The sequence below is a fragment of the Zerene cesonia genome, chromosome 14 (assembly GCF_012273895.1).
Source record: "Zerene cesonia ecotype Mississippi chromosome 14, Zerene_cesonia_1.1, whole genome shotgun sequence".
NCBI classification, from domain to species: domain Eukaryota; kingdom Metazoa; phylum Arthropoda; class Insecta; order Lepidoptera; family Pieridae; genus Zerene; species Zerene cesonia.
In genome coordinates, this window is record NC_052115.1 from 6,360,778 (window position 1) to 6,383,344 (window position 22,567).

General features: G+C 31.6%; 2 protein-coding genes across 2 annotated transcripts; both read left to right on the plus strand.

The window, feature by feature from the left end:
* The first annotated feature begins 241 nt into the window (after nt 1-241).
* Nucleotides 242-22,148, plus strand: LOC119831715 (ras-related protein Rab-23). The gene is made up of 6 exons (XM_038355189.1): nt 242-415; nt 15,931-16,114; nt 18,134-18,296; nt 20,593-20,672; nt 20,985-21,157; nt 21,559-22,148. The coding sequence occupies exons 2-6, from the start codon at nt 15,960-15,962 to the stop codon at nt 21,666-21,668; spliced, it is 681 nt and encodes a 226-aa protein (XP_038211117.1). The 5' UTR covers nt 242-415; nt 15,931-15,959; the 3' UTR covers nt 21,669-22,148.
* On the plus strand, nt 18,550-19,640 carry LOC119831716. Its single transcript, XM_038355190.1, has one exon. The coding sequence runs from the start codon at nt 18,759-18,761 to the stop codon at nt 19,299-19,301; it is 543 nt and encodes a 180-aa protein (XP_038211118.1). The 5' UTR covers nt 18,550-18,758; the 3' UTR covers nt 19,302-19,640.
* Nucleotides 22,149-22,567: the final 419 nt, after the last annotated feature.

A 22,567-nucleotide genomic window follows, 5' to 3' on the forward strand; every position in this document is an offset into this window, starting at 1 on the left:
CGTTTGATGTACCTGTAGTTACATCGATTCAATAGATTAAGAGTCACAACTGTTGAAAGCCAGTATTCATTCGATTATTTATGAAATATATAACAATACAATAGTAAAAGCTTCGTAATTAGTTCGGAGGCAGATCCCCAAGCTGCGTTCGTTCGATGAACTTTCGCGACGAAGCCTGTGGCCATAGATTATACAGAGCCTGAGGTTGCGCGCGCGACGCCCGCAGGCTGTAACCACTACATTTACATTGATGTTTGAACATTCACACGCCAAGCCGCTAGTCAGTTTCCACACAAATTTCAGAAAGTGTGCACGTACCTAACTCTTGTGTGTGTTATCATATAAATTGTGTAAATTTGTGTTGTGTCGCATGTGTGGATTGTTACGGCATGGTGCATCCATACCAAAGCTTTCAGTAAGTTCGCGAACTTTTACCGGACCATTTTTAATTATGCATGTGAGACTCTTGGTGGCTGATGATGATTTCTTTATAGCGATTTTATTGTTGGGATTCTAACTATTATGAAGGTTAACAGGTGTTCGGTCTTATGGAAAGCAATTAAAAATTTTGATCGCTTCAAAAATATAATATTATGAATTAAAATACCTACCTACGAAACTAGTTGCTAGTTTAGTATTGTCCGCTTCACTAGGCATTCAAAACAGTGTTCAATGTATAAATTAGTTATAATTATTTTAGTAGTTCATTTAGAAACTAGAGAACCAGTATTAGGTCTATACCTATTACGGTATCTACTTATACATATTCGTCCCCAATATCTACCTTTTGTCTTGATTTTTTTAAGAAATTTAAGTATGTACGAATTTGAACAGTCACGTCTAATCTAATAATAAACCGAGATTAATTCGGCATTGTATACAAATTAAATATTAAATAGTTTTCACTTATGTATGTAATAATATAAGTCAACAATCAAACTCAGTCTAAGAAGGAACATTAGGTTCCGAACATGCTAAAAAATATACATACTCATATATATATATTAACATTTGAAAACACGGAAAAAAGAAGTAGATTAGAGAAATTATTGATGAAAACAATTATGATCTTCAAGCATTAAAAACGAAGCACATTTATACATTAAGTTCGTTAAAATATTATCACGATTTAAATATAATATCGATTTTAATACAGTAGATCTCAAAAAGAGGAAGGTAGCTATCATACATACACGTACAGTGACGGTCAATATTTCCTTGTATTCGCACTTACCGTGCATAACTACATTGGGAATAAAAACCTATGAAACTTTCAGATTACACAAACATATACGTAAAGCAATGGTGGTTCTTCGTGAATCAAATTCACCACACAAAACATTTCCGCAAACGAATTATGATTACGAATAAGACAAGTAATTTAGGGCGACTGTCTTTCGTTTAATTACACGTTCAATGTGAACTCAATTGTATTTGTAATAAATTATTTCCTAGTAGTTTTCGGTTACGTACAATTATTAAGAGTACAATACAACTATTCCGCTGTAAGAAACAGCCATTAAGTTCTGTATATTGCTATTACAATTAATGAGCAGTGGAAGGTCGTCAAGTCGCAAAAAGATGGCATCTGACAAGATGTGGACGGAGATGTCAGAGAGAAATATATTAATGTCAATGGAAATAAGTAATACTAACTTTTCCACCTGGATTGACTTGAATTTGTTTGCGTTATCGCACTTTTATTTTTCATATAAATATCGAACTCGCTCTCTGTCCTTTTGTTTCCGCTACAATAACCTTCTCCAAGTATCAAACCAGAGAACAAAAGAGATCATTGCCTCATTCGTAAAAATGTGTAGCCAAGTATGTCGTTTATTATTATAAACATACATCAAGATTGTTAGTATTCCTGTTGTACCATACAACGTTAAAGTTATCGTATTGTACGACAAGAATATTAAATAAATAGGTACCAAATATCAAGGCTTTCGTAAATAACCGATATTCACGTGAATGAAAAATAAAAGTGTACATATTGTATGTTTCCCTATTTTATAAATTGTATATTGAACAAAGAAATTTCGCATTAAACACATTCCAGAATAGTTTTTGACTAAAATTAAAGAATCGAAGTAAAAAAAGTCCTCAGCATTTTGCAATGTTTCAAAGAAATCGTTAATATGATCGATATATGCATTTGAATGACTACGATTAAAATCAATAGATATCGTATATTCACCATACGTGAAAGTATTATGTTAAGCTTGACATTCAACGCTTGCGAGCTTTTTGCAGCTCTGTGAAGAATTTTTAATGACCGGCCAGGATCATCTACCTGCACTAATGGCAACCATTTCTAAATCTACGACATTCCTTTGACGATTTAACTCACCATGAATAATGTATGAGGTTTATTTTCATCGGTTATCCGCGTGATTAAAATTAAATATGGAATTTATTCGCCACAGCATTAACCTACTTTTATATCTTGTATTCTCTATTTATAACAATTTTGTGAGCTTAAAATAATATAGAATAACTAGAATGTTTGTATAATTTTCTTATGAGTCTCAATATTTTACAAAAACTACCAAGTCTATAAAGCCATTTTTAATAAAGCAAAAAATATCATACAAGTAAACTTTACTATTGTTAAAATAATGTTTATTGATTGTCATTTATTTTAAAATTACTGCCTAGAGTACTTTTTGTGACAAGACTGGGAACAGTATTTGTAAAAGTTGTTATTAATAATTAAAACGGAACCTTCGCTGCAAATATCAAAATAGTCAAGACATGTTTCCAAATACGAATTTATCGAGCCGTTGGAGACAGCTATGACTTCGTTTAAAACGTGCGGTCCGGTTATTATTATGTAGGAAAAGGTACATTTACCTAAATTTGAAAATATATATAGCTTTTCTATGTTATAAAGCAAAGTTTAGAACAGTATCGATATCGACGGTGTACGACGTAAAATGACACATAAATAATCATGAAAAATGAATCTACAATAAACTCCGTTAACGAAGTGATGGAACACACTCCTTTTTTAACAAAGATTTTAATGATAACGAAAAGGGTCATTACCTACGGTGTAATTTTTATTACTAACGCTTAATCTTGTTCACAAATGGACAATTGCGAAATGAAAAGTAATAGTTAATCGTCTAATAAATAGTCAATACCGTAACTGGAACTTATTCGAATTTATGTCGAACACTATGAAATAGGGTCATTAATATTTAAAGATTTGAGTTTTATGTTATTTTATAAATTTTTAAAAGTACATTTTATGATACAGATTGAAGGCCATTGTGATTCTATACGTATAATAATAAAATTGTTAGGAACAATATAAAAGAGATTAATGATATGTCTTTAACATATTATATCTTCCTCCTTAAAAAAATAATTGGTACCATACTTTCAGGTTTGATCCTACGCTTCTTACACAACTAGATGAAAACTTAATACTGTAATAATGATTTTTTAATTTTTGAATGTAAAATTACTAAATATTTAAAAAAATATATAAAAAAGGAAAGCATCGAAAACGAGGCGGGAATGAAGCAGGTTCAAATCCTAACTCATGATCAAAATTTTTCTATATACACGAATATTATAAAGAGGAAGAATTTGTATTATTGTTTGTTTGTTTGTAATGGATAAACTCAAATACTACTGGACCGATTTTAAAAATTCTTTCAACATTACAAAGTTGCAACTTCGCTGAGTGACTTAGGCTATATATGTACCACTGGCAAAGCCGGGGCGAACTGCTAGTTCATTACATTTTTCGAGCATTGTAATTGTAAGAATTATTGAATCTTAAGTAGGTTCCATCTTAATTCTATTATGGAATAGGTGCAAAAGGTTAGGTACTCTAAGTTTAATAAATATGTTGTTTTATTTTAAATATAAATATTCATTTTAAACTTAGAACATAAATGAATAAAAAATGAAATATGAAAGATTCTATTAAAACAATGAAGAAATATGTAATTACGTTTAAACAAAAATTTACCTAGAGATCTTGATTTTGTATAAATGCTCCATATTAAAAATTCGCTGCTCAGACAGACATTTACCAGTTTGTAATTAACAAGCTCTTAGCCGTCACAAAACGGTAATTGTTGAAGACTGATACTTTCTCACTTATTAACAGTCGTACACGATTCAACCGTTTTATAGTTTTTACAGAATTATTCTATTATTGAAGTCGCGGGTGAAACATGCCGTGAGAGCTCACTGCACAGATTCAAATCTAGTTTGGAAATCGGTATTTTTGTATTAATCGATAACATTTACTTCTGTGAATCTATTTGATATATATCAATATGAAACAAATTAGCTATTATATTTTTCTGCCTTTATTTTATTAAAACGTTTAATGTGTTATCAAGTTAGCTTGATTCGTTCTTTTTTTTAATAGTACCTATCTACTGTCAAAATTCGTCTACGTATACGTCAAGATTCGCATAAACTATCATAAAATATTTTATATGTTTCGAAAGTTGTCGTAAAACATTTTCGAGATAGCAATACTCATTAGAAAATCTCCCAAACATAAATCTAGACGTAAGAGATAAATCTAGAAAGTCGACAATAAACATAATTAATAGTCCTATTATAATATCATGGTTAAGGTTTTATTCATGTGAAATAAATTATTGTCCTCTAATTAGGTACGTTTCCTCGCCATTAAATTATAAGTACAATACATTTGTAGACAATAATATGTCTATACTGGTATAGGCAATATTATAAAGAAACAAAGTTTGTGTATTTGTGAACTATCTATTATAGATTGATTTCAAATCGAAGCGAAGCCAGGGCGAATAGCTAGTATATAGAACGAATAATATTATTTTACACACTTGGTGATTGGTCCACAGGATTCAGTTCTTTTACTATGTTAACTGCATATTAGGGAAATATTTCTGTGAACTGATTTGTTGTAGTGTAATTTGTTTTGACAGTTCAGAAGAAATTTGTAAAAAAGCCATGAACTCATTTCAGCACTAACGTTATTAAGTATTTTCATTATAATATTATATCATAATAAATGTCTATTTAATTGTTATTTTATGCGAACTTTGTCATGCATAACTTGTCTTAATATAATATTAAGAATTATTTTGGATCCGATATCTATGTCTTAATATATAAATATGTATCCATACCTAGTTAATATTCAAATCGTTCGGCGATGAGGCGAATAACTTATTTATTTCTATTTCTTAAGTGACATTGCAAATAAAACAGATATAGAAAGATCTTCCACCAAGAACAAAGATTAATAGGAAATAGATTAGGTGCCATTAACGTGCCGTTACTATACAACTTGTGCTTGTGACTTGCCTCGCATGAATACGAACACATTGTTTATTGCAAATCTATATTAGATAGCAAACAGTAATGTTACAATTTAAGTTTGTCCGTACCTGTAATTGTCGTATACATAAAGGCTAACTATTTATATTTAGATTTAATTTCATTCAGATTTATGTATGCACTGTTGGTGTGGCTTAAATAAATATATACAAAATTAATGAAAATAACCCTGAAGAGTTTGTTTGATGCACTAATCCCAGCAACTACAGGACAAATTTCAAATAATCCTTCACTGTTGGATGCATACCTGATCCCTTAGTGCTGTAGGCCACAATCGTACCATAGGGGGAGTACCGCTAGTAACATAAAAACGTTAAACAGTGCTTAATTCAAAGATTTTTTTTATGTGATAGAGCAGGCAAGCGAGCAGACGGGTCACCTGATGTTAAGTGCTCCACGTCGTCCAGTTGCACCCACAATACCAGGCGTATGGTGTGTGTGTTGCCGATACCGATTAACGAATGTACCTAATATGTATTATAATCGTCTTTATCGTCTCGTCGTGAAAGCACATTGTGACCGATCTTGTGAATTTCAGTTCCAATAAATGCTAGCTGCTTTATCCTTACATTTGTAGAATTATATTATATACTTAGGTACAATATGATTAAGAAAACTCTTGCCACAATGTTTCGAAAATCCGTTAATAGTAGGTCATTGTCCAGCCAGTCACGGTTCACGCCTCCAAACTCATATCAAACGCATCTTCTTTCTATTATTTTCATGTAGACAAATAAAGAGAAATAAATTTTATTCTACATTTTTATAAAAAGTTCTTTTGAAATGTCATTAGATACGTGTTATTTGATTAAACTATATTTAAGTAAATATAAATTACGTATATTTCATTTATGTAATAATCATTTTAGAAAAAACTATTGTGTTTTATACAAATCTATATTATAATGTAAGAATGTTATGAAATTTATAGAGAAAGTGGCTTTTATAATAACAGCTATTCATTTCGATACATAGTTCTGTGTGCTGCGAAAGTAAAAGTCGCCCATCAAATGGAGCTTGATTGTATTTTATTGGTTGTCGAAATAACAAGTCATACTTATAAGTTGGATTAATAATGATGACAAAACGATTACGTACCAAACGAATTACATTAGAGAAGGTGAATTTGCATATTTAAATACTTAGGTATAATTCCTTATTTATTTTTTTAATGAAAGTATTTACCTCTTAAGTCATACGCTATTGTTTGTAACATAGGTAGTTACTAGGTTTTAGAATTATTTCATACTTTGTTATTCCCTGAACTATGAAATACATTTCAATTTCAAAAGCAGTTCAATCGGCCCAGCCGTTCTCGAGTTATGGCGAGACAAACCAACAGCAATTGATTTTTAGTATTTATACTTATACGTATCAAACGTTACAACGTTGTTTGTACACATAATATTGTCCTCAAAATTGTTCACAAAGACTTATTTTCCAATCTTTCTAGTGCAGTTTAACAAAATGTTTACAGATCAACATATATAACATACGAACACAAAATAATTAGTACAAGTACTATACGCTTTCATTCAATCATCGAAACATTAAATGAAAAATAAATACCAGTTTGAAAATTTTTCGCATCAAAAGTGGCGTAGAAGTTCACTTTTCTAAAAACCAGCCCCGGAATTGACGTTTCGTTCAACAAAAACTGGAACATCGGCAGGTGCCGTGCACCTGTCTACATTTGTTATGTTGGGAACGTGGTGCCAGTGTTTTTTATACAACCTTATTAGTCTAACTCATTTGTATTATGTAAGACCTAGGTTTTTCTAGGTATATTTTCATTCAACGATTCATCAAACGATTTTATAGTTTGCGGTAATTCTCTGTAATTTTTTCAAGTTAAATATTTTTTCTTAATTACACTGGATCATAAAAAATTAAATGTACATGGTATAATTTTATTCATATATGCATACTGAACTGTATACTTAGGGCTACCAACTTAAATGGTTGATAAATATTTGAACAGCCAAGTCAATATTCAGTCGGAACACACTGTATACGTATATTATTATTTTTTAAAGACATACATTCGCTATTTTTTATTGCTATTTTGTCGTTTGTGTTATTCGATATATCAGTTAGTTTATATTAGTAGATATTATACTGTAGCAATATTTTAGTACACATTGAAGTCTCCACTGCTGTACTGGCGATTCGTTGAACGTTGGCGGTTTTAAGTATTTATTTTTTGTATTACTTAATATTCAATGATTATATACTTGGTTTATACCAATAAAACGTCGCTGCAATGCGTGTCTATTTGACAAGCTAATACTTATTAAATTTTAAAGATATGACCTTATAAATGATAATAAATTTTAACGTTGCAGGATTAAAGCTCCCATAATATTATAAATCTAACTAGCTGCACCCGGCAAACGCTGTTCTGCCTTACTCTTACCATTTAGGGGTATGAAAAATAGATAGGCCGATTCTCATAGATATCGGATAAGCACAAAAAATTTCATCAAAATCGGTCAAGCCGTTTCGGAGGAGTTTGAATGAGAATGAGTTATCATTAACGAAAACTGTGACACGAGAATTTTATATATTAGATTGATATTTATTTACGCACTTATTATTAAGTTGTGAAAACTTTCGTAAGTAGATACCAGGTTTAATTCATCATAAATAGGATGATATCTTATACGCAAGCTCAGTACAATATTATATTTATGTAACAGGTTGTTGAAGGCTAGTTAGTGTCTTTTTATTATTATCTGGTGCCCGCAACATCGTCCGCGTGAACTTTAACATGAACAAGCTGGACGCTTTCAAGAAGAATAAGTTTTTATATAGAATACTTTTCTTCCCAAATTTTCATTTATATAAATCTGATTTCAACGTCAGTTGTTCTAAATCACGATTATTTTTAGTTGACAGAAAATGCCTATCAGACTAAACAACTTTTGCTAAGACATCATATCTGTAGATGGGTTTTAGGAGTACCACATCGGAAGTTTAAAATTTTTATAATTTAACAGAAAATAAGACTGAACAATCTTTACTATGACGTACATGGAGTTCCATATCAGTATTTCCCGGTTTTTAATAGTTAATAGTTATACTCTCAGCATAACAAGCACCTCATGTGTAACAATTTTTGTTACGGCATAATTTTATATCTCTTATAGTTTACTAGCTGCGCCCCGCGGTTTCACCCGCGTAAGTCCGTATCCCGTAGGAATATCGGGATAAAAAATAGATGTTGGCCGATTCTCAGACCTACCCAATATGCTTACCAAATTTCAGAGGAATCGGTCAAGCCGTTTCGGAGGAGTATGGCAACGAAAACTGTGACACGAGAATTTTATATATATAAGATTTATGTGATCTGTTGCGGTTCTGCATGGGATGTTCAAGGTTCCGAAATAAATTAAAGCCCATATGCTGCCCAGACTTAATACCTATACAACAAAAAACTTTCATTCAAATCCGTTCAGTTGTTCCGGAGATTAGCGTGTACAAACAAACATATAATTTAAAAATGGCATTTAATTGACCAAATATCGCATATGTTTTAAAAAAAATAATTGTTGTACTAACTACGAAGGTTCTAAACTAAAGCATGAAAAAGTCCTTTATAGGAAGGGATCTTTAGAGGCCAATCACCCCATCCGCCATCGCGGCGTTGGCAAGGCCGCGCGCCATTCATAAACGGTTCACGGGAACTCGGATACTCACACTAGAATCATAGAATCGTAAACTTGTCGGAAATTGTATCGCAGCTCAGTCATCGGTGAATTATTACCTCTTATGAATAGTCTTTGAAGGAGTGATGTATTGCGTTTTTCAGTCGAAGATCTCAGTTATTGATAAATGAGAATCTCTGGTATAGGCGTTAACCTTAAGACAAGTTAAAAAGTTCCGAAAGATAAAAGGTTAAAACACTTTACATACGACAGCAGTCAAAGATTTAATGTGCAGTACAAAAATTTTAATGTCCACTTGAAGTGACATATACAAATTAAATTTGTTATATAATATAAATAATACTCATTTCATCGCTAAACTGATAATTTTGAAACCATTATATTATTTCTTTAGCAGCTTACGTCATTTTTAATCTTCCTCTACAGAAATAAAGTACTTAGGTTCTTATTGAATTTGTGCGAATTTATTATAAATGTTTATAATTAGAATTATCACATTCCCTCAATTCATAAAAAATTTAATGATGAAATGGGTTACGATTTTTTACATATATTTCTATTCATATTATTAGTTTCATTCCCCAGCTTTAAAACGGTGTGGATAAAAAGGTTTATTTGAGTCAAAACCCACCAATATTGTATCAAACTTTTTGACTTTCAATATATAGGAAACTTTCGTGCTAATACAACTTCATGGTATAAATTTGATAAGCGGTATGTGAATTATTCTTTTTAGACTTTACATTGATATGATGTCCAGAATAAAGATAGCAACAATGCAATGGATAATATGATATGACAATTACTCGATGGAGTGTGGAAGAACAATCCATTTGAGATCGCATTCCGTTGCGAGTTGAACGACCATCGGTATTTTATTCTATTTCTGAGATTTGATGTTAATGTCTATTATCATTAAAAGTGGTTACTTTTTGGTACTTAATTGGTCTTCGATATTCAAATTTGTTTATAACATTTTTATATGATTGCTGTCGTTAGTTTAAAAATTGAATATATTTGTACACATACATAATTTTATGCATCAATATATGTATGATCTATAGATAGCATGGATTCTAGCATACAGTGAATATTATATATTATTTCAAAATTTCAAGAATATAAAACCTTGAAACATGCGAACTGCACATACGTGACTTAACTATTATATTAAATTCGTTTTTTGAACGCAATTTACAGAACGACTAAGATATTAGACAACTAATGAAACAGAAATTAAAAATTGGTTTTTTACAACCATAGGCTAAAGTATTTAGTACTGTTAGAATATGCCTATACAGTATGTACTGTACAGTACTTGAAGACGAGTACCGGTGTTATGAGAAAGCAGGGACAGGTTTGTGCACTCTCCATCAACATTTTAACTTATGTCGAGTTTCGCTACTTGCACGTACAATGTACAAGGTATATATTTTTAGCAGCACATGATGAGTAGAGAAACCGTAATCTTTACTAGGTAAAAAATGGTTATGGTATGTTTAGAGATTTTATTTATTTAAGTAAAAACTTGTATTTAACCATACTATTATTACTAAGTGGTTCTTGATAATGATGATTGTAATAATAAAATTATAGGATTTTGAGATCATAAGTGTTTATTATTGTTTAACATTATCATATGCATATGCTAGAAAATTGTTAGCACATAGTTTTTTTATCAATTTCAAACTAAAACTTTTCCACTAGAACAGTAAATAAACATAATTCGTTTTTGTTCAAATCTAACGAAATAAAATTGTGTCGTGTCTATCAATTCGTTCCACCAATTTACAATCAAACCAAAAAATCCAAAACATCAAAGTTATTTGTTTGCGTCATATTTAATCTGTGTTAAAACTTGATGGCGCGGAAGTTTTCGCGCTTCAAGGTCGCAGTGTATTAGTGTATTGTTTCATAAATATGTGACGATATCGAATTCGACTGTTCCATGAATGGAAACAATAAGAGACTTGAAACTTCCAGCCTTTTGTTCAGTTTATTTTTGTTTACCTTTATATGTACTGTTGATACTCGATAGCTATGATGTTATGTTGAAAAGTCCTCCATACCGTTCTTTATTTAAATATTAGGTAAAAAATCAAGAGGTGTAGTATAATATAGCAGATAATATTTCGCCGTAAGGTTGTAAAAACCGTTAGATCAAAATCTGATACAAATCTACTTACAGCTTAAAATAAAAACTAAAGTCTGTGGAAACCGCGCTTTAGTACAATTTCGCCTAAAATTTGTGACAATTTACATTCCACACGTGCATTGTTATTGATGGCATTTACATTTTCAATCGATTAAAGAGTTTCCACTAATATACATAGTTATATACATATAAAATAGTTTACAACAATTTGTCGTTTAATATCTCAAAATTATTAAGCACATTTTTAAAGGACTGTATCGCGATTTCTATTTAAATTTCCATTCCATTCCCATAACGGTAAAACAGAGTTTATGCAACCACGTGTGTTGAGAAAGTGATAAATGTATGCGTGCAGAAGAAGTTGTAATTATCGGAGATTGATGACGACACTGCATCCGATCTGACTTGCTGATGTATTGGCCTTGTACAGGACTTAAGCTCATTAAGCGAACAGTTTTAAATACAGCTACAAAAATAGAGAAGGTATATAATAGGCTGAGCTTACAATAAAAAATAAGCGAATGTTTTTGTAAATTTGTACTCACATATTAACTAAATATGAATTCCCCAAAAAATATAAATAAAAGACTGAATTCGACAGTGTTTTTATATAATTGATTTTTTATTTGAAAGCTGGTGCCTCCCGTGTACTTCAATTTAAATTTGGTCTAGTTGGGATAATTTGAAGGTCTTTTTTTAAATAGTTATCTAAGTTAATAACCAATAGGTTACTATAAAAGAAAAAAAAAATACTAAACTCTCAGTACGTATTTTAAAAAAAGTTTCCCGGTCAGTATTTTCTCATCGCCTACCATAATCACCACATAAAATTGCATTCGTATAAAATATTGTTACGATACGAGTGCCATTGAGCTGCGAAAATATCCGCTATTCCTCATAAACATAGTTTATGTTGTGGATATGTGTGTCGATATTTGAATACTAAATACAAAAACTCCGATTCCTCGGTCTGTATAGAGCGTCCTGTTAGATGATTAGACCGTAACTGTATTTGTAATTCGATGGGTTATATTCTAACCACAGCGCAAATTGTGGCCTAATAGTCAAGAGAATATGGATCTTAATGATCGACAAGATATGCAACTGGGAATGCAAGATAATAGTACTTAAATAATTGAAATTACAATAGCGATGATTCTGTGGAAAAAATAATTGATATAAACAGTTGACTTCGAATTTAGAATGCGATTTACCCATTAACGACGAAGATTTTAGATGTCTAAATGATGTTATATTATGAATAAATTAACTAAAGTTAAGATTGATGGACTTAACAAAAAATACCTTCAAGAATTTGCTTATTAGCGCTTTTAACTGTTACAAATGTTCGGTAGTCAGTTAATTTTACTGTGTGAATTTTATTACGCAACCACCAAGTAACTGCTGTTGTAACCTGTACCATAATCTATTTTAAACATCATATTTATTGATCACAGATTCATTGATACTTTCTAGCAAGACTATTAAAACATCACGAAAGAAATACATATTATGACATATCCTACTAATATTGTAACGCGAAACTTTGTAAGTATGTAGGGATGGGTGTTTGATTAAATTCAATCTCAAATCTTTGTTGGGATTTTTTTTCTGAAATTTTGTAAATAGATAAATTATAATCAAGATTAAGACATAGGCATGAAATTATGATAAGTAGGTTACGTAATGATACTAGACTAGTTCAATGTAATTGTAGTCTGATTGGAAACGCTTCGTTGCTTTTAACATCAGTGTCAGTCAATATTATTAACACATACATAATTTTATATTCAATCAATATCATTTTATTTGCCATTTGGCACTTTTGATGTACTGATAAAAACAGATCTTTCGAATGCATTGTGATGATGAAGTAATCGATATGCGAAAGTCTAATCGGTAATATAAAAGATCAGTAGTATAGTACTACCACAGATAACATAATACTATACTATTATGTTGTCTATGGTATCAGTGACAAAGAAATTATGTATCAAAGCTCACTAATATTACAACTGCGAAAGTTTGTAAAAATACATTTATGGATGTTTCTTAGTCTTTCACGCGATACCAGCTTATCATATCTGTATAAAATTTGGTATGGAGATAGATCTAGTAGCACATAGGCTACTTTTAACTCTTTATTACGCGAGTTTCGCCACGGGTTACAGCTACTTAAAAAAATATTGAAAGAATACTTATTAGTGGTCCGTCTGATAAGAAATCTTTGTATAAACATTAGGGGCTTTTTATGACAAGTTAAAAGTTTATAAGTGTTATAGTTTTGATAACATGTAAATAATATTCTGATTACTAATATGAACATGTAAGGCGTAGACAAAAGGAATTCACGAATAGCGATAACTCATATCAAAAAATTTTAATATTTATAAGCCAATACCATAAATTTACATCAAAACTCATTTGGATAGAAAGTTGACAGCAAAAATTAATTCATAGTCGTAAATAAATATATTCAACAAATCAATCAAATCTTGTAAGATGTAACATATTCATTTTGTACTTATTTGTTTTAATGATCAATAATGTTACAAAATATTAACACGGGTTATTTACACAACTTTCTTTATTTATTCCTCATACAGTGTTGCACATGTTTTAATATTTTCGAAGCTCAAAAATATATGCGGAACATAGGTAGAGTTTAAATCTTGTCGTCGAAGTTCAAAAGTTAAAAGCTTTCTTTTCAAATACCACTGTTTGTATAATCACGGTTGATTCTTTAAAAAAAGAGAAGGTTATCAATTTGACTGTATATTTTGTGGCTTTTAGTTAGCTCTGAATTTAAGAGTGAATCGATTTCTTATTTTATTTAAAGGCTTGTCCCTCCCATGCGGTCCTATTTCAATTTGGTGTGGTTGTAACTATTAGAAGACGTTTTATTTTTCATAAAAAATAATTCTTTTTAAACAACTTTTATAGACTACCTAAATAATTGTTATGATTATATATGGTACTGTACCTAAATAAACTGACCTAAATTCATTTTGTAAAAGTCAATTATCCTAACTAATATTATAAATGAAAAAGTGTGTTTGTTCAGTCGTTTATTAGTTTGTTTCCCTTTGTTTGACGTGCCAATAGTGTAATTTAATGATATGGTTTTTGTGTTAGGAGATAGATTTTGTGCAAGAGCGAAATGGCCCATTTTTTCCGCGGCGAAAACATCTCTTGCCCCATGGCCTTTGACTACGTTAGCGAAACCACGGGCATAAAGCTAGACCAAAAAATTAATTAATTATTAAAAACTTGTTGTAGCAACAGAATATATTACATTGGTATCATCTATTAAAATATACTTTCACAATAATAAAATTAATAGCATGTTGCAAATCCTGAATATGCGGAGAAAGTGCACACTAATAAATTGCAGACTGTCATCAGCCATCAGTGAAATATAATTCTTTTTTCCAAAAAAGGGCACCGACGTTTCTGGGGTGAGGTACAACTCCAGATTGTCTATTTTTTTATATATACTATAGATTCCTAAAATGAGACCAAAATATGAAAACAACTTCCTATTAAACACAAAAAGAATCACGTCAGTGGTTTGAAAACCCACGGAGATACCGAGCAACAAAGGTTTATTTTATATAAAATTAAAGATTTAATTTATCTTGTACACACTTGTGTTATATATTAGGTAGGAGGCTAGACAGATATAGGGAACTTTTAATCGCGGTAGGTTGTACCTATGTTAGGTATATAAGATCCATTATGGTGCGTATGTATCTATTTATAAATTCGTCATTTCTTAAACACAATTTTTTAGATATAATAATAAATATTTATATGGATATAAATAATTATTGTCCCCTTTGGTACGACAAGTAATAATTTATACATTTGTTTCAAGCGATTACTTTAATATAATTTAAATCAGTGGAAGGCCCCAATTGATCGTTAAAACAAAAAAGCAACGAATTTCACACAATTCGCGTATTCTACCGCCAAAAACAAATTAGAGAACATCTCGACTTAATCAGAATGCCTCATCTGTTAGCATGACATGTGCGGAATTTGCGTCTGGTGAAACTCGGTCTTGAAAGTAAAAATTTAATGTGCGGCTACCGATATTAGGTAAGCTGGTAATCAATATCTATATATTACCGATAGAGAATAAAAGACTATTGTATGCAAGTCTGCAGCAGCTCTGCAGTATTCCGCTACTTTTTTGCATACAGTGTCTGTACCATCATTATTTCTGGGAACAAACATTTTTGAACAATTCTAAAGAATTGTACGCAATGAACATACGAATTCTGTAGTGCGCTTATCTAAGCCAGAACGCAATCAGCTAAATGGTCTTCAACAGGTGCTCCTTAGAACTGGTTTTGTGTTTACACGGTAAACAACCGTGCTCCCTGTAAAGATCGGCCATATATTATGAGTGCTTATTCATCTTATTTCGTTTTCATTCAAACGATTTACCTCTTTTGCTTTTTTAAGGACTCACAAAACATTTTACCTACGTATTCTCTCAGTTCATTTATATGTATTCGTATATTGTGCGCAAATGGACCTTAAAAATATTATTTAATATTTAGTGATATCTCAACTAATACAAAAAACGTTTAAAAATGAATTGTAAGGTATATAAGATTAAATTGCCTTCAAATATCATTAACAATTTATTTTCAAACTGTACCAGACCAGACCCCAGCCCCAGCTAAAATACAGCAAGACCAAACTAAAAAGCAAAATTCCGAAATTCCTCATGAATTCCAGGGTATAACACTAATGTGTGTGGTGCGAGGATGCGCGAGGAGGAGCTGGAGGTGGCCCTCAAGGTGGTGATCGTCGGAGATGGGGGCGTCGGCAAGTCCAGCATGATCCAGCGCTACTGCCGCGGCACCTTCACCAGGGACTACAAGAAGACAATAGGCGTTGACTTTCTGGAACGACAGATTGAGTAAGGTTTATTTATTTTCTAACTGTACTTATTTATTAGTTTGCAAGAATTGGTTAATTTCTTCGGGAAAGATTTAGTGAAGATTTTTGTAGACAATTTTTGGTAATAAAGTCGGAAATGTTTTCGGCAGTTGACTTTTGTTCTTATTCTCATGAGTTTCGATTTTCCAAACGAGTTGAATTATTGGCATATTTTAGGGAAAATCTACAATAGCGTTTATTATTCCTAGCTGCTAATGTATCACAACATTTCTCAGATTAAGTAAGTATCATCAAATTCATGATATCAATATTGTATCTTACTTTATTTTATTTAGTAGTTAGCACGTTTTAATTTAAAACAAATAAACACATTCACAAAATAAATAGAAGAAGAAATTTGTGTTGTTGTCTAATTAACATCTAACTGTTTTAATAACTCATTAGTATTAATCCTAATGAGTACATTTGTACTAATGAGTTATTAGTACAAGATAGATGTAGATTTAGATTTATTAGATAGATGTAATTTTATATTTTTTAAATCTTGAGGGTATGAATTACTTACATAGTTTTTTTTTTGGCGATTAATTAATGTATTATGTGCGATAAATAAATGTTCATGGGCGGTGGTAGCGCTTACTGTCAGGCGACCCACCAGCTCCATTGCCGACGGATGACATAAAAAAAATGTAATTTATAAAGGCGAAAAACTCGGTTGACATTTAAAATCATATTCCCTATAAATTCTAAAACTATCAATGTTCGGTAAAGGACATTTATTATAAAAATATGATATATTTTGGGTTAAAAAAATTTCATTAGTTTTATGCTTTTATAAGAGTAAAACATGCGTAGCATATAAACTTCGCAATTATCAAAAAATCATTAATGATTCCTTTCTCATATAACTGTAATGATTTATTACATTCTGTCTAATATCTATGAAATTAACTATAAAATAATGTTATGGCCTTACGATGAGTCTGTGAATTGCCTACACAATAATTTTAAGCAACGATTTTCTACAAAATCGTGTAGAAATTGTTGTAGAGTGTTTTATTAAGTTTATTATCTACATTTTGTTATAAACAAAACAAAACATATATTAAAAAATGAGAAAAAAATGGACAAGGTAAATAAACATACCAAAATTTTGAAAAATAGGATTTTATAATTTGAAGCTTCAATTCGTTAACAATACAAAGAGTAAAAACCACCCTGTATAAAAAACCTGTCTAAAAAGCGGAACATATTGCCAATTTACGAACATGTGAAAGCGCCATGTTTGCGGTAAATTTCGAGAAACAGGTAAAATCACATCTCGGGCGACACTTCATGATAATATTTTCTTTAGAGATGAGTAATTTGACCTCAATTGCTTATTAATATTTGCACGTGAAATGCTTTCACCGTTTGAGAGAAATATTGTCCATGTAAGATCCTAATACTGATTTAGAAAGAAAGAAAGATAGATGAAAAGAAACATCTATTTATTACTATTATTTATTATTTAGGTATAACTAGCAAAAATTGTTTGAAGGTGCGAACATTTTACTTAAATTTAAATATTTCCTTTTTTATATGAATTGTATTTTTTAATGATAACACATCGAGGTATTAATCTTGCATGGATAACAAACCCTATGTCAAAGTCCAAAAGCATCAACGTCATAGTTTCTAAGTAAAGCGCATCATAAAAATGCAAAGATTGTTAGATAACAATAATAGTCACGAGTCAGAGGATCACGGGTGGCCGAGAGGCTAGGCGTTGCTACGGTTAGGCAAGATACGCAGGTTCGAATCCTGCCTCGTGATCAAATTTTTCTATTCTTTCAAAAATTTCTCATTTATAAAGCATTTCAATGCTATAAAACTAAAAATTAAATTTAACAATAATAGTGTTATGTTATCTGTGGCAATAATTAAAAATAAATAAACAAAAGGTGGGAAAGTGATGACGGTAGGACGATATATGCTTTGTCTTTGTCCCTCACTGGAACTCAAAGCAATTTGTTACATTTTGATGATGACTTTTCAGGATTGACGGGGAAGAAGTACGGTTGATGCTATGGGACACAGCGGGTCAGGAAGAGTTCGATGCGATTACAAAGGCGTACTACCGCGGCGCGCATGCCTGCGTTCTAGCATTTTCTACCACTGACAGAGATTCCTTTTTAGCACTGCATTCATGGAAACTTAAGGTAAATTCTAAATAGTATTTTTTATTATAAGATTAGTCTGTTCCAAGTTTGATAAAGATCTTAATATATCTGGACACATATAATATTGATCTAATATACTAGTTATTAATCAATGAATAAAAAAAAAGTACTGCATTTACACTTGGATATTAATATATATTTTATGACTTAAAAATGTGTTACAACACATTTTTTAATTATTGATACCATAAATATTAAATTTACGTCGCATAACATTTTTTTTTTTGTTTTCGGCTGGTCTTGTCTTACTCTTGATTATTATTAATATAGAACCCGATAATGCAGCACAAAACACTAAACAGATACACATATCAGTGGTCACGACCCGACACATTCCGCGTATGTTGGCACCTAATCAACATCCTATCACATATCGCATGCATAAGTTCATCGAAATGTACATAATATACAAAACATTCGTATCAAAAGAACGTCCACAAAATGTATTTGTTAGTGTCCATTATAATTGCCGCTTTACTAAAAAATGCGGAGTGCAATGCGAAAGATGAGCAGCAGTGCGTGGATTACTACAAAACCGGTGATAATTTCGACTTAAATCTATTGGAGGGAGCCTGGTACGCTGTGTACTACTGGCCACCCGTACAACGACAGCGGAAGAGATGTGAATTGGTGAATTTCAAGAAAACAACAAAGGCCAATTTGGAGGGAAAGGTTAGCGTCGATATCCCAGAGCAAAACCTTATTGAATCCAGCTACAGAAGCTCAGCGGGCAAGCCGACACACCTAGTCTATTACGGGCAGGATGAAGTGAAGAACCAAGTGCGATCGAGCAATCGCGTTTCCAAGTATATTTTCATAGATGTGGATGATGGATACGTGTTGGGAATTAATTGTTCGAACGGTGGACGAGGGGTGCTGTTAGCGAGAAATCTGCCTACTTCCTCTGAAGTTGAAGATATTGTAGAGGATATCGAAATAATGGCGGGTCGTAGAGGAAGTCCCGATTGCCACCTAGAAGCGTAACAGTGATATATTATAAGTACATTTTTACCGGTTCGTGGCGTTCCATTCTGCATATGTTATAAATATTAAGGGAGAATTATATTTTTAAATAAATATTTGTTTGTTCCGTGGTTTAGTTAATAAAACCCAAGTTGAAAAGATACTTGGACACATATCATGTTACTAGGGACCCGCCCCGGCTTCGCACGGGTGCAATAATACATGATATATATATATACAAACCAACTACTATATATGTACTGATGATATATGATATTCTTTACCAAATATTATGTATATTTCTACACCAGTAAACTTACTATACAGAGATAAATAAAGTGAAGATGATAAATTGCTATACATTTTATTTTATTTCAATAATTAAAATCAATTATGACACATATCTCGAGATAATTAAATCGGAGTACATGTGTACCCATACATGTAACAAATCAAAACAAGATTAAAATCATGTAATTGACTACGGTTTGCTTCGGCTTCGCCCTGGTTGACTCGAGATAAAAAAGTAGTTACTCTGCAAAGATACTCTAGTGAAATAAGAATTTTTAAAATCGATAGGGCAGTTCAAGCAGTCAATTCAGTCGTTACATACAAAAAATACTCATAAAATTAGACATATCAGTTTAGAAATGATGAATAATATTTTAAAACGATAAGTTCGTTCATTCTGTTTTATGTGCCTACGCTAATTCCTTTGCGACTTTGTTTCATAATATTTACAACTAGCATTTTCCCGCGGCTTCGCACGCGTTAAATTCGAAGTATTTTGATAGATGTTATACATATAAACATTCCTTTTGAAACATACTATGCCTTAAAAAAACTCCATTAAAATCCGTTGAGTAGATTTAAAGATTTAAGCATACATATGGACAGAGAAAGTGACTTTGTTTTATACTGCGTAGTGATATCGTACAGGTTTTTTTTATCTGATGTTTATTTTCGTTAGAATAATTGAAGATATTTGTTAATAACTACCGACATATATCGCGCTTACATTTTCACGTATACGTCTTCGGACATATTATAATTAAGACTTGTAATCTTTATTTAAAATACTTTGACGATTAGAGACACAATAAAATAATTTAGTTCTTTGTTTGTTTGTCAGGGAAAATCTTTCTTTTTTTTCTATTACGGAAAGAAAAGATAATATTAAAGTAATGAGTACTTAGGTATAACTTATGAATAGTTTTTAGATAACGTATTACTAGTATGAGTAAATTAAACGTTTATATTATGACCATAAACATAGACATGCTAATTCTGAAGGAATACATTTTTATTTCAGGTGGAAAATGAATGCGGAGAGATACCCACGATAATCGTACAAAACAAAATTGATCTAATGGATCAGTGTGTTGTTGGACCGTAAGTATTCTTGAAATATAATTATTTTGTATTTAACTGACATGAATATAATAAAATATTGTTATTGGAACGACTGTGATCCAGGCAGCTACTCTTGTGCACTAAACAAAGCTACTATAAATAACCTAATTAATATTTTTATTAATCAATAAATACAGTTATTAATTTATTTGGCACACGTGTTGAAAGGCTGTCTAGACGAACATTATGTCAAAACTGTGTAATCCTGCCAACATTACATACACACATCAAATTATCAAATGAATCTCCTTTTTTGAAGTCAGTTAAGAACGATATAATATAACAATACAGCGACGAAGCGGAGCTGGTGGCGCGCGCGCTCGGCTGCCGGCTGATGCGCGCGTCGGTGAAGGAGGACGTGAACGTCGGCGCCGTGTTCCGCGCGCTCGCGGCGCGCTGCCTCGCCGACATGCGCCGGGAGCACGCCGCCGACGTCACCGCGCACGCCGTCGCGCCTGTTATAGGTGAGCATCTTATATGGGGGCTGTTTGTGCGTTACAGCTGACTGCTGACGTCACTGCACACGCTGTCATTATACGTGAGTATGAAGGTGTTTACGTCATTGCATATGCTATCGCTTCCGGTATAGGTGAGTTGCGGAAATAGTGTTCTATCCATTGTTGGGATATTGACTGACGGCCTTTGTAAAAATAAGTAACCATTGATTACGATCAATAGACGTTACCGCGAACGATATCGCATCTTTAAATTTTTATAGATGACTTTGATTTACTGTAATAGGCAGCAGCAGTAGTATATAGCAATATCTAATTAAAGAACACGTGCCTATGTGCCACTTACGATACGAGAATCGGTACCTTCCCTTGTAACTAGGTTTTTATTAATCAATTTTATTTTATTCCAGGAACTTTCACAAACCACAACAGCAACGGAACGATCTTACTGCGTCCAGTGAAACATCGACACGGCGGCAAAAAGAAAAATGTTTTTAAAAATGCTTGTCGGATACTGTGATCTTATTGTTTTTAAAAAAGATAAATTGTTTACTTTAGAAAAAAACATGGGCATTTCAAAACTTGTTGCGTATCAGTTTTTTGAGTTACGGCCAATATATTTTAGACTTTATACTTAAGGAATAAGGTGCCTTTCGTGTATATAAAGTTATGTAAGTAGCCATGTATAGATATTTAATGTGCAATTTTTGTTGTTTTGTCGTTCTCTTACGCTTGATTGTTTTTAGTAACTTTTTTGCCTTTAAAAATACATTTTAAATTTTATCCCTTTATAAAAAGTGATTTATAATTTTAAAACGCTATAAATATTCCATGATGGATATTTATTTTCATAAATATAATTTTTTTCTTATATCTTAGTACTCTTACAAATTTTAATACCATAACAGGTACGTATTACCTAAAAATACTCATAAGTCTCTCTTATTACTATGTAAATATTGTAATCTTATATTGTAACAATAAATTATTTTTAAACATCGTTGGGTTTTAATTAATGATTAAATAGAGTTCACATTAATTCACAGTAGCACTGGATCTAGGGAATTTATATATACCTAGCTGCACGCCCCGGCTCCGCCCGGGCAGTCATTTATGGTAATTAAAATAATATAAACAATTATCTTTTAAGTTGGATCAAACTGAACATGATGCTCAAATTTGATTAAAATCCGTAGATTATACACACATATTATATACACATATATATTTAGATTTAGTAGTAAAATATATATTCTGTACCAAAGGGTAAATCGACGTCCGTCTGCCCGTCCCCGTTTTGATCGCACTTGACCGATTTTTAATTATAAATTAACCGGGCGGCCATCATTAACTTTAGTGTTTAGTTACATAAAAAATTGAGTTATTACGTTGTCTTTATTTATAACAAACTTTCGCCCC